This window comes from Culex pipiens, chromosome 2, assembly GCF_016801865.2.
Source record: "Culex pipiens pallens isolate TS chromosome 2, TS_CPP_V2, whole genome shotgun sequence".
Taxonomy (NCBI): Eukaryota; Metazoa; Arthropoda; class Insecta; order Diptera; family Culicidae; genus Culex; species Culex pipiens.
Window position 1 is genome coordinate 123,017,039 of NC_068938.1, and position 14,488 is coordinate 123,031,526.

General features: G+C 36.1%; 1 protein-coding gene across 1 annotated transcript in view; it reads right to left on the reverse strand.

The window, feature by feature from the left end:
• LOC120416656 (somatomedin-B and thrombospondin type-1 domain-containing protein-like) overlaps positions 1-14,488 on the reverse strand; it is a 116,705-nt gene that overhangs the window by 6,504 nt on the left and 95,713 nt on the right. The window contains exons 3-4 of the mRNA XM_039578466.2: positions 7,817-8,011; positions 1,462-1,582 (exon numbers count right to left, since the gene is read on the reverse strand). Coding sequence (XP_039434400.1) covers positions 1,462-1,582; positions 7,817-8,011 — 316 coding nt within the window. The remainder of the gene's footprint in view (positions 1-1,461; positions 1,583-7,816; positions 8,012-14,488) is intronic.

Consider the following 14,488-nt stretch of genomic DNA (forward strand, 5'->3'; position numbering starts at 1 on the left):
GTAATTTCTCTAGTACTAGATATTCAACCAATTGAATTTATTCTTTTTGAACAAATTAGATTTTCATCATGGTAAACAAAAACGTAAAAAAATCTCAATTTTAATTTGGAAGTAAAGAGTTTATATTGTTTTGATGAAATAACATCAATCTGTTCAAAGTTTACCTAATTGTAATAATTTAATACTCATTAAGCAAGATCTATTCCCAGTTGCTTCAATAATTAATATCATCAGAAATAATTCTGATATCATAATTTGTGATAAACTGATCAATTATATATAAACCAACCAATACATTTAATTTAACAAAATTATGTTGAGTTTGTCCATTAATAATTTTTTAGGAACATTTTCAAAAAATAGTTCCAAAAATTTAAGAAAATGTATACTTCCGCTTAAATTTCGGGAATTCCCGGGAAATTTACAAATTTCCCGGGAAACGGGAAATATTTTTTTTCGGGAAATCCCGGGAATTCCCGGGAATTTTTTTCCCGGGACGGGAAATTGGACGCTCTAGTAGGACCAATTCGCTTATTAAGCGAACACCGTAACCATTCAGCCACGACCGCTCCCGAATCTTAAAAATCAATTCAATTTTAAACTAAGTTTTAAAAATTCCGTACAAATCCGTATTAGGCAAAAAATCCGTACAAAAAATCCGGCCTGTTAAAAATCCGCGAAGAGGGTCGAAAATCCCGTACGTACGTACGTACGTACGTACGTATCCCGTAACGTACAGTTGGTAGCCTTAGATATACTCATGTTCTGAGATTTCCTAATATAATTTCGCCTTCCAAATTACCATGGCCTGTACTCATATCAATACAATGAATATAGCCCAAGACAACGCAACGGCTTAGTTACATCTAGAGTTGGTAATTATTTAGAGAAGGTTGTTAACATGTTACCCTAGGCAATTTTATAATGGACTAATCTGACCATTGCGAACGATTCATGAACAGATTGCCGGCTGTATGAGCCAATAATTAATTGAATCTGTAATGTATTGTCAGAAAGCAAACTGTTGCCTAAGGCTACTAGGACCACAACATTTCATTCCATGACATTATCAAGCAGAGCAAATCCTCTATCTGTTTTGTTCTGGAAAGTAACAACACAGCTAGACACCATGCTGTTTGATAGAATCGCAACGAGCGCACTCATTCGAGGTATATTTTTCTCACTCTGTTCGCACCGCGTTCTACCGCAACGCAGAAAGAGCGGTCAGCAACGATAGAAATTAATAAGCAAAATGAATTATGCAGTGAGTGCGCGCCGAGCTTTATTAGGTTTTAAGGCCGCCTTCACAGGAGGAGGAAAAAAAACAGGAACAAAAAAGCACTGCTCTGGCGTGCGATTCATCAAGTTTAAGCTTAAGGAGGCACATTATCTAGTGTGGGGAAGAGTGTGCGCGCGGGAAACTTTTTTAATTACGATTATAGACTATACTGTCGGACTTACTCGTTTCCTCGGTTGTGTTTGAATGCGTTTTTGTAGCGCAGCCTCAGGTTCCGGCGGATGTCGCTGGTGTCGTTCTCGTGACGGCTCTTGGACAGATTGGCGGGCAGCAGGAGGGCCGTTTCTGGGAAGAAAACAAGAAAAAAAAAAACAAAATCAGCAACATAATCAGTAAAACTAGAGAGAGAAACATTAGCAAAAGTTAGCCAAATGCGTCTGCGTCGGAGTAATTGATACTTGGAAAAGTTGGCTCAAGCTGTTCGGGGGTGCGGACCGTCGATGACGGGGTCATGACGGTGAACAAAACTGAATCAAAACTTTGGCCACGTGCAACAGATGCCTCCGCTTCAGAGGAATGAACTTGTCCGGGGGGAACTACCAGTTGGAGAGTCACCGGCATCGTTGAGCTAGAAGCTTTTATGGCGCAAACTTTGGACAAACTTACTAATAACACTGCAAATGCACTGCCACTAACCATCTTTCACGCGGGAGCAAACTGGGAATAATTTGCACATAAAAGCTTTGGCGCGGAGAAGATGCAAGGCAATATGGTTGAAGACGTTTCAATAATGCTTTTGAAGTTTTGGGTTGTTTAGAGCAGAAATTGCGCGAAAGTTTTAGTTTTAATAACGATAGCAGTTATTTTTTATGATGAGTAGCAGAAACGTAGTTTCATAGAACCTGGTCATATTTAATTTAGATTTTTCTGGTACAAGTGCCATTTCCACCTTCACTAGAAAATTTCTACAATCGTAACCCAATATATTTTAATTTAGTTTGTTTTCAAACGAATTACCATATCTTTAAGTGTTGTTCTTAGATCTTCTAAATGTTGGTGGTTGGAAGCGTTTTGGTTAAATATTAAAACGGGGTTTTCTTGGCACGTCAAAAAGCGACGTGTGACAAGATAGCACAGTATTGTTGATCTGAGATTGAGAATGGAGAAAAAACTCAATTTTGTTTTACTAAATTCAATTTACTGTTCTTATTGAACTAATCAGTTCGTCTGGAAACTTCATGTCAAGATTTATTTCAGATGATATTATTTTCTCAAACATTCACAACTGAGCAATTCTCTACCAAAGGGCCAAACATTGAATATTACGCCCATTTAAAATGCTAGTCTTGATTTAAAAATTTTCAAAATATTTTTTTCAAAAAGATCGGAAAATTTCACGAATGTTTCATGAAAATCACTATTAGTTGCTGAGATATCGTCATTAGAAAATGGTCAATTTTCGTGTTTCTTTTTCTTAAAGCGGCTATATCTCAGCAACCCGAGGTCCAATCTTCAATGTCTCTTAGACAATTTTATAGCAAATTTTCTGAACTTTTCAAAAACAATATTTTTAGAAATGGTCACTATTTTTAAAAATTGAAAAACTGCAAATATATCGCTAAAATCAAACTTTTGGAGGCTATATCTTGAAAAAGGAGCCCTTTATCAAAAAATCTGTAAAGTACTTTTTAATTGCAAATTCAATTTTGCATTACAAAATAATGTCAAACTTGTTTTTGCATAAAACTTTGAATTTTTCCAAAAATCACTATTTTTTCAAAAATTTATAACTCGGCGGCAGATTTTTTGACCATGTTTCTCCATGGCTCAAAAGTTGCTGATTTTTGTCCCCTAAAACATATAAAAAAATCTCTAAAATCAAAAAATACGTATTTTGGAAAATTGAGTTTTAGTGAAAAAAAGTTGATAAAAAAATATGCAATTTTTTTTTTCGTGTACCTATTTGTTTCTCAAAAGTCCTCAACAATACCTACAACTTTGCCGAAGACACCAAATTGATCAGAAAATTCACTCAAAAGTTACAGCTGTTTGAATATTTACATACCATTTTTGTATGGACAGCTGCCAAAATTGTATGGAGACTTGTATGGGTGAACCAATGACGCAAAATAGCTTATTTGGTCATAGGAAAGGCCCTCACAAAGTTTGAGTTAAATCAAAAAATACAAAAAATAAAAATGGTCGAAATCGGCCGATTTCGTAGAGAGTTGCTCAACTGGGAATAGATGTTGTTTATTTGTTGGGCAACACAAAATTACGATATTATGGAATGAAAATATACTATTATTATTTTGGTAAGCTTTTTAACGATTTTTTTTAGTTTAAATTAAGGATCTGTCCCGCCAAGATCCAAAATGCGTTTTTTACGTTTTGTTTACCATGACCAAATGGGAAGAAAATTGAATTAGTATGTCTCGAAGAGGATTTTGCCAGAAGAATTAGGTTAGTTTGCTAGAAAGTGTTCGAGAATTTTCAGTTAAAAAAGTTGACTTTGAGTTGTGAATATATAAAAAAAATATTTCAACTGAATAGCAGATTTTTAAGGTAAATTCAATGCTTATCTATGTTTTTCTTGAGCTCAAACCAGATTGATTTGTTCTGGATAAAATATTTGCCCTTAAAAAAAATATTTTCTACATATCTTTTTTCATTTCAATGTTTTTCCATGAAAAACATTTGCCGCATTCATTAATTCATTCATTCATTCATGTTATCATTCATTCATTCATTCATGTTCTCTTAAACTGGTCACAGAGACGTATTGAAAAGCAATTTTATCGTTTTGGGGTATGGATTAATTTTACTCCCTTTCCAAAAACTGTGATTGGAAAAATAGCACCTAGTTAATTCTTATAAAAACAAAATACTAATCATTATTATTTGATATTTTGAGCGTTTCAATTCGACAGCTTATATAGGGTATTTGTCCCTATTTTGGGCCTACTAAGCCGAGCGCATTTTTTATTTGATGTATTCTCAAAGGCTGCTATGGGCAGCCTTGCTTTTATTACATGAATAAGTTGGTTTTTTAATGCTAATGCTCTTTCTTGTTCACATTTTTGATGAAATTTTTGTATAAGCCCGAGAAACTGAAACATTTTTTGTCCCTATTTTGGGGATATTGCTTCTAGCATACGACCTTCTTTGTACATATTTTCGGCCTACCTTTTGATTGGTTGAAATCTCGAAGCACGTGGCGAACTTTTTTGACGTACGGTTCAGCCCCAGCTCGTACAGTACAGCCGCACAAATTCGGTCGACAAACATGCTCAATCATTGTGATGTTTTAAGCCACAAATCAACATTAGAACGATTGATTTCACTTGCATTACGTGCATAATTAGCTTGGACATGATTTATATCATTCTTTACGAGTGTTAAACTTAAATAGACATTTGTTGCGTAGCCAAACATCAAGCCCGTAATATGCAAGAAAGGCTGTAACTTGTGAAAAGCGCACACACACTGTCACAATTTGTAGAAGTGTCAAATGGACTGAATATAGAGCCATTCTCTCCGAAATGGACGAAGTTATTAATCAATTATTTTATTGATTTGGTGGCAGTTTGGTGATTGTTTTTTTCAACGGGATTGTGCAAACCACCAATAAAAACATATTGCCGGTGGTTGGAGATTAGGGGGGTGGCTCTCATTCGTGTTCTGAGCGAATAAAGCCGGGCGCTGAGTGTCAACAAGCGGTAAGCCTTTTGCTTAAAAAAATTTTGCCCTAATGGGCAATTAGCGATTTGTCAAGAAAAAAGTGAAGAGTTCTATTTTTATTGCTTTATTTCTAATTTAGAAGAAATAGTAAATTATTCTTGCCCACAAAAATGAAGATAATGATTGCACGATGATTAAGTGCAGATTCTTGCCAGATTTGATGAAATGCTCAATTTCGTTGAATAAAGTTTGGTAGATCCAAAACAGGTACTAGGCCCAAAATAGGGACAAATACCCTAATTAGAAAATTTATTTTAAAAAAATTGAAGATGTATGTTTTTTTTACAAGCAGCCAAGGCATTGATTGAACCTAACACTTATTTTGACCATTTGAGTTGCAATTTTATACAATTTTGTTGCAAATTTTTCATCAAAGCCAGGATCAGAATTTTTTTCAATAAATTTCAAATTTCCCGGGAATTCCCGGAAAATTTGTTAAAAATTTCCAGTTTCCCGGGAATTTTGTAAACCCGGGAAATTGGACGATCTATTACGGACCCAATTCTGCAACACCGGGATTGTAAAATTTGTCAAACTTTGTTGTAAATTACTCTGTGGACAGTACTTCAGAGAATGAATAAAAAAATATGTCGATAGTACCCGTAATTTTGAAGATACTGAAAGGTCTGTAACAAAAATCAAGATGCAAAAACTCTGGTTGCTGTGCACCGTTAAACCTTCAGACTTTGTGTCCTGATTTGCATGCATTGTTCCTTTTAAAAACTATAATTTTAAAATCGTTTCAAGATCTGGATTAAGATGACTTTTTATGGGGTTTCACAAGCATTTTCTTAGCTTGTGAAATGAACAGTCATACTTGGTCATGAGTTGAAAATAATGATAAATGCTTCATTCAATTCATGAATAAACTATTGATAAATCTTGATGAAGTGTTACAAATAAATCGAAATTGGTAGTCACCCTGACAGCTCAATTTAAGCAAGATAAACAAAACAGAACTATCTCAAAGTCCTTGACGGTCGAGGGCACAATCCATTTCATCTCCCTCAAACCAAATCCGGTTAAAGCAACAACCTTGAAAACGTTGAAGTGCTCTGCATATTTACTGAAAAGGCATCCCCGGAATCAATCCGGCACTGCACCGGCTCGGGGTCGGGTCGGGTCGGAGCCATGATAACAAGTGAGCCAACGAGTGGAGAGGGTGCCGCCATCATTCATCCTTTTCACAGTGTTGTTTTTTTACCGCTCTCCGTGACGACTCGGTCCGCTCTTCTTCTCATTCAGCCTCATAATCTACAATCTTTTCATAACAATCAGGACAGGTTTATGAATCATCAACATTCTTTTCTATCTCTCGAGCGAGCTCACTTTTTTTTATGTGTTCCTTTTTTTTCTACGCAGCAGCAGCAGCACTCATAAAGGATAGGATTATGCATTTTTAACATTCTTTTCACCATTCAGGGCTCTTTTTTATTTCCATTTCTCATCGGAAGCGTCGTCGTCGTGGAAAGATTTACTGAATGTCCCTTTTGGGTTCGTTATGTGTGGGGAGGCCGTCGTCGTTTTCACTATATGATTCCAATGGAGTCGGTCGATTGCTTGGGGTTCCATTCAAAAGGATTCGGGTGGGGGGAAAAGACTCACGTGATTCACACCGGATAATGTTGAGCTGTGATGAATGAGGGTTTCACCTTGGGGACATTCGGGAAATTGAAGTCTTTATGGAAATGTTTAATGTGGGACCTTCAGATGCATTAAAATAATGTGAGTAATATTCTGAAACTTCGGACAGCAATTATTATTATTTTTGTCTAGAGCTTTTATTTGGCTGAAATTTAGTGAATCTCCAGGTTCAATTAGGATTTTTCAAATAAAAATGGCAACACTGTCGATTTTTATAAACATCGAAATATAATAAAAATATAAACCGAAACCAAATATGGTTTACTCTTACATCAAATCAAAACAATTTTGATTGCCATCTAGTACTGATTTCAATTCGACGTCGTCGTGCTATCTTGTTGCACCCGCCATTTTGACGTTCCGAGAAAAACGCGTTTTAATGTTTGACCTTGAATAAACAAAAACGAGAGTACGTAATGTAAACAATAACAAACACGTTTTGTTTGGCTGATCATTCTGTGCATTGTCCCGAAGTTTGGTTGAAGTTGGTTGCTGGAGTCCCGAGTTATAATTACACATTGTTACGGTAGTCTAGCTTGTACGTGCGTCAAACGCATCCTGACCTGAAATCCCTTTGGCCTTTTGTCGCACTTACATCAATTTTCAGGGAGTGACAAGATAGCACGACAAGATTAAAACTACTTTTATATGAAAAGTGACAAAAATTCGGAGCTTTTTTGGTTTTCATTGAATATCTTAGGACTGAAATCGAATTTTGGGGATCTGTGAAGGTCAAAAGATGTGGCATTGTGAGATGCACAAAATGGCATTCACTCAATTTGGCCCAAAATGCACGTACGACAAGTTAGCACGAAGGCGACGAATTGTTAACGTGAAATTGAAAAACTCCGTCAACATGGGTTAACCTCATCCGATCCGATGCATGTTGTGTCGGGGTAAAAGGCAGTCATTCCGAGTTTATATTGATGAAATTATGTCCGGTGTCAAATTGCAGCAAACCATCCACCAGAAACCACTATTGTTTTTATTATGTATCACCATTATCCATTTATAAAAAAATGAGAGAATTCAATTTCACAAACTCAATTTGTCACATACCACCCACCCACACACATTTATAGACAATAACAATCAAAACCCATAACAAGAGGCCATTCACACGGCGGTGGTGGTGGCGGTTGGCAATAGTGGCCAATGTCCTTCCCGGAACTCTAACTCCCCCTCCTCACTCACCTCGCAGCACCTTCCGGTCGTGGTGGTTGTGGCACTTGAGGCCCTGGCAGCCCCGCTTCTGCACCAGCGACGGGCAGTGTTTGCCACCGTTTTGTGGTTTCTGTTCGATAATTCGAGTCCGGGACATCATGCCGGTTCCGCACGTCGTGTCACACTCGCTCCACGGGCCCCACTCGCTCACGAGGCAGTCGATCACTGCAAAACAAAAAAGAGAACAAGAGAAGAACAGGATGAGAAATGCAATTAAAATGGATATTGGAAGAGTACAAAAATGAGAGAGAAAACGGATATTTGAACATGGCAAAAATTCTTAATCACTGTTTGGGCAAACGAAACGAACTTTGCTGTTCATGTTTTAGTAACATCATGGACAAACAGACATAGAAACTGCTTTTTGATAGACTTTTTGTCATATTTTAGACAATTGATTTTGTTGTATCATGAAAAAATTATGTAAATAAATTTAAATTTTTGGTGATTTTTTTTCTATACTATTTGTGCTGTATGGTAAGCAATCCATGGCGGAAAATATTTCAATAATTCTTGATATATTTGGTATAATTTCAGTCAATTCTCGAAATTGCAGAATAGTTGTTTGTAAAAGTATGAAATAATATTTTTCAGCACGAGTCATACATTTATGATTTATCCAACGAGGCTATGACGCTGCTATTTTCCCTTGATATTCGATCGAACGATAAAGTGATGATATGCCAAAATCCGGTTTATGGAAACTTTCCAACTTTGCACTTTTCAGCACTGTTTTTTCGCATGGAAAAGTAGGCCGTTTCGTCTCTCCCCAAGGTCAGTAAAAGTTGACAGTTTCACAGTAGAAATCTCGACATTTTTTTGATTAGGTCCTATAAACATAAGAAGACAATAGCTTATAGGACCTTATCAAAACAAACTCTGGAAATTGAAATTGAAAAAAAATCTTATATAATTTCACTTTTGTTTTTTTGTAAGGTATTTTTTTAGGTTTCACTGGTAAACAAAAACAGCAGGCAAAAGTGAGCGGAAAACCCTGATTTTTATTTGTACCTGCAGATTTTTCTCAATTTACCAGAAAACACGAATTGGAAGCTCAAAATTGTAATTAACTTCGGCTGCCATTTTTGATTCCTATTTTTTTTAATCGAGCGAAGCGTTTAAAAAAAAACATGTTTAGAATGCATCTTTCAAAAAGTTCAAGGTAACTTGACTTCGCTTACGAATTTTGTGAAAATTTTGCTCAAAAAATGGGCCATTGCAAATGTTATTTCTACTTTTGTTCCATATTCTTTTTGCACTTTTCAAAAAAAAAGTGAAGACGCAGAAATATATGCTGATTAGAATCGAAATGTTCATTAAAAAATCTAGTAAAATTGAGTGTAAACTACAAGCATTGTATAATAATACAATATAAAATGGGTAATTCTCTACCAACTCACACGAAATCGGGAAAAGTTGCCCCGACCCCTCTTCGATTTGCGTGAAACTCTGTCCTAAGGGGTAACTTTTGTCCCTGATCACGAAACCGCGGTCCGTTTTTTGATATCTCGTGACGGAGGGGCGGTACGACCCCTTCCATTTTTGAACATGCGAAAAAAGAGGTGTTTTTCAACAATTTGCAGCCTGAAACGGTGATGAGATAGAAATTTGGTGTCAAAAGGACTTTTATGTAAAATTAGACGCCCGATTTGATGGCGTATTCAGAATTCCGAATAAACGTATTTTTCATCGAAAAAAACACTAAAAAAGTTTTAAAAATTCTCCCATTTTCCGTTACTCGACTGTAAAAAATTTTGGAACATGTCATTTTATGGGAAATTTAATGTACTTTTCGAATCTACATTGTCCCAGAAGGGTCATTTTTTCATTTAGAACAAAATTTTTCATTTTAAAATTTCGTGTTTTTTCTAACTTTGCAGGGTTATTTTTTAGAGTGTAACAATGTTCTACAAAGTTGTAGAGCAGACAATTACAAAAATTTTGATACATAGACATAAGGGGTTTGCTTATAAACATCACGAGTTATCGCGATTTTACGAAAAAAAAGTTTTGAAAAAGTTACTTTTTGCGTTTCTCTTTGTTTCGTCGTCCGTGTCTGTCGCGGGTGACGATGAACGGCCATGATCGATGACGACAAACTTTTTCAAAACTTTTTTTCGTAAAATCGCGATAACTCGTGATGTTTACAAGCAAACCCCTTATGTCTGTATATCCCCTTACCTCAGTGAGGAAGGCAAAATCATCGAAAAAACACTAAAAAAGTTTTTAAAACTCTGTAATTTTTGGAACATGTCATGTTATGGGAAAAGATCATTTTACGAAAAAAAAGTTTTGAAAAAGTTGGTCGTCGTTAATCAAGGCCGTTCATCGTCACCCACACACAGACACGAACGACGAAACCAAGAGAAACGCAAAATAGTAGTTTATGCAACAAGTTGCAAAAAGAGGATTTTTTTCAGCACGAGGTTCACCGAGTTGGATAAATACGACGAGTGCTGAAAAAATCAAGTTTTGCAACGAGTTCCATACAACATTTTTTGCAATTTCAAAAACACCCATTGAGTGAAATTTTAAGTCGAATTTTCATGTATTTTGTCAATAAATCGTTTAAACCAAAAAAATGTTGAAAAGTGTTACTTTTCGAAACAAGTGCTGAAAAGTTCAACTTTTCAGCACCCATTTCAGTGCTGAAAAGTAGAACTTTTCAGTATTTATTTTGAAAAGTGTTGCTATTCGATTCTGTTATTTTTGGTACAGAAAAGTAGGCTATTTCGTCGTTCAAGAATGACAGGAAAAGTAAGTAGTTTCACGACGGAATTGCAAAAAGTTACTTTTTAGAAACTTTTTGCCTTCCTCACCTTACTGAGGAAAGGCTATAAAATCACTAGAAAAATGAACTTATCAATTTGACCTCGTAGACCCACCTTCACGTATACATATCGACTCAGAATCATGTTCTGAGTAAATGTCTGTGTGGATGTGTGTAGGTGGGTGGACAAAAAAATTGTCACTCGATTATCTCCGGACTGGATGATCGGATCGGATTTGTATTAGTCTTATTCAATCCGTCTTGGAGTCCCATAGGTCTCTATTTAAAATCAGCAAGTTTAGTTAAGTACTTCAAAAGTTATGCTAAAAAAAACGATTTTGGCGTATGTCTGGAAGATTGTAAAAAGGGTGGTTTTTTGAAAGAAAACCTATCATGTTATACATTTTCAGAAAGGTGTTAAAAAAACCTTTCCAACGAGCCCAAATCATTGAACCCCATCAAATGTTATTAGCACTTATGTGTTATTTATACACTTTTTGGATGCCGGATCTCAGATATTTCAATGAAAATGATTTCCGAGTTCATAATGCGACCTGTCGCTAGTTGGATAATCGAAAGACCTTCCAAATGAGCCTAGAACAACGAGGATCTGACAACCCTATCAAAAGTTCCCGAGTAGGCCACGGGTAATCGGCTCCCATCCCACAAACATTTACTCACAAGATCCTCTGTAATTACTCTTAGCTTTAAGAAAAATGTAATTACAAAAGCCGACTCGGTCTTAACCAGGTTCCAGTACAGAAAAGGACCTAATAAAAATAATTTTATGGAAAAAAACCCTATCAAAAGTTATTAGCACTTAAGTGTTATTTATACACATTTTGGAGGCCGGATTTTAGATATGGTGATAGAAATATTGTCTGAATCTTCCATGCAAACTATCGTTGAATAGGGTTTTTGTCAGACCTTGCCGATGAGCCAGAAATATTGAAGGTCTGCGAACCCTATCAAAAGAAATGAGTAATAAAATTGATTTGTTAAACATATTAAGGGGGAATGTTGCTATTTTTACTGAATGTATTGACTTTATGGATGTGAAGAAGGCACCAACCACCTAAAGGTGGATTAAGTAACGTTTTTTTTTTCGAAAAATCGCAAAATGTTCAAAATTGGAAGGGGTCGTACCGCCCTTCGTCACAAGATAGGTACCGTAAAATGGTGCTCGGATTAAACCAGATTTCTAACTATTGTTTTATTCATGGTTCGATTATCCGATCCCGATCCCGTGTCCCGATTGACCCCAGGTTACGGTACTCAATGTTTTTTGTTAGTCCTGGACATATTTTGGATGCAATATTTGACCCAGAAAAAAGTGCATACAATAATGTAAAGAAGAGCTCTAAAATTACGAAACAAGAGAAGACTTTACTTTACGGACAACACAGTTTTTTCAACAGATGTTCACAAAAATGTGCCATTTCACCCATTTCATTTGATTTAAAACCAACTTTGACATAACTGATAGAAAGAATATACTAGCTTTTGTTATTATTATGGCTTAATCTCACTTCCATAAAGCTAAAATAGACGATATTTCTTTCATAATTGGCTTTGGTTTCCCACAGCAGCCAACATCAAGCTACTTAAATAGAATCCATACAAAGCATTGTTCGCAGGAAATTTGCAAGACAACGCACCATTTATGGCAGGGGTGCTCAATGTTTTCGACTGGCGGGCCAAATTTGGAGCTCACATGAGCTTGCGGGCCAAATGTGAAAAAATGTTTATTTAAAAAAAATTTGTTTGAAAATTTAAATCACGTTTTATACAATATATAACACAGAAAATTACATTAAATTTCAACAGCTGAATTTTCCTTCAGGTTCGTGTATTTTTAACATTTTTGAGGACAATTAATGCAGTTTTGTTCAAAAAAAAAACTTCGAATTAATTGGTTAAAATTTTATTGTAACCCAAAACAAGATATCCATAAAATTTGCATTGCAATTTGCATGCCTCAAATACATGCCGGGACCGTGGTGTAGGGGTAAGCGTGGTTGCCTCTCACCCAGTCGGCCTGGGTTTGATCCCAGAAGGTCCCGGTGGCAAATTTTGAGACGAGATTTGTCTGACCACGCCTTCCGTCGGACGGGAAGTAAATGTTGGCCCCGGACTAACCTAAAAAAGGTTAGGTCGTTAGCTCAGTTCAGGTGTAGGAATCGTCTCCCTGGGTCCTGCCTCGGTGGAGTCGCTGGTAGGCAGTTGGACTAACCAAAGGTCGTCAGTTCGAATCCTGGGGTGGATGGAAGCTTAGGTATAAAAAGAGGTTTGCAATTGCCTCAACAATCAAGCCTTCGGACACCTAGTTTCGAGTAGGAATCTCGCAATCGAGAACGCCAAGGCAAAGCTGTAGAGCGAATAATTTGATTTTTGAAATACATTAAAAGGTGGATGAACATTTTTTGGCTGAAGACAATCGTTATTTCACAAATATAATGAATTGAATTGAATGCACAGATTTCCCCTGAAATTTTAATTTTAAATAAAAAAAATATTTTTAGAAGGGGTTACACTAACATTGTAAAATTTTATAATTTTAGTTTTTAACATGGTGCAACTATAATGATGAATCACTGCAAAAATATTTATCAACAAGTATTCCTCTGAATTCAATAAAATATAAATAATTTGTTGACAGCCTGAATAAGACTTTAGTAAATTAGATTCACAATCCCGAGATGAAAATTTTCTATGTGCAAAATAAGTTTGAGGCCCAGCCGTTAAAACTTTTAAATTACTATAGAATACCTGTTATTGCTAAATTAACAATTTCCTACTTTAGTCAATTTTTAATGTTTTATAATTCATTTCCAAAAACCTTTAAAGAATTTTTTAACGAAATAAAAATTTTCAATTACATTCAAACTTTTGGATCAAAGCATGGAAAAAGCTTAAACAAAACCTATTTTTTTAAACAAAAATAAATCAATTTACAGATGGGTCAAATATATATATTTACATAATCTTTCAAAATTGGTCCGCGGGCCACAAAAAATCACCGCGCGGGCCACGTTTGGCCCGCGGGCCATACTTTGGTCACCCCTGATTTATGGTAATTGGTTCCATTATTGTGTTGATGTATTATCAACTTTAACCGCTTGCCTTCACAACTTATACCGAGACGAGAGCATAAAAATAAACGTTTATGTGAACGCAACACTCTGGATGAAATTTCACGTTCGAAATGCAAAGCTCAAAGTGAAACCACAATAGCGTAATGAACCGTATTCTGCTATCCTAAGCCTAAATCCACCCACAAAAGCTTCATACATGTAGGAAGCAGAAGGTATCCTGCTGGCAGATCTAAAAGAAATAAACCAGAACAAAAACCATACTTCATGCCTCATTTATGGTTTATCAAGCTTTCTAGTTCAACTTTCCCACCCACAAAGTTAGCCCCACATTTGCCACCACTTCCGAAACCAAGCTTAGCACGTTAACAATCTCACACTCAATTCTATGGCTTGATCCTGGCTAATGTGTTCTGCCATAAAATGGGACTATGTTGAACATAACGCAACGCAACGTATGAATTGTGGCTGAAGCTTAAGCCCTTTTATAAATATACTAGAGCCGAACAAAAGAGGGGGTGGGAGATTTTATGTGGCATCCGTACATTGCCATTATTTTATGGCTTGGTTATTATTTCCTCTCTTCCTTCTCTCTTTGAACTCACAAGTTTAAGGACCCCCTCTCCCCACCCACAAATGTTACAAAGCCACTTTATTCTCAAACATGATGGATGAATCATTCCACCGCAGTCGGTGATCGACAGAGTCGTGTAATGTTTTATTATTCAATCAACACAAATAACTGGTTTTCATCTCACACTTCAACTTTTGCAAAACTCC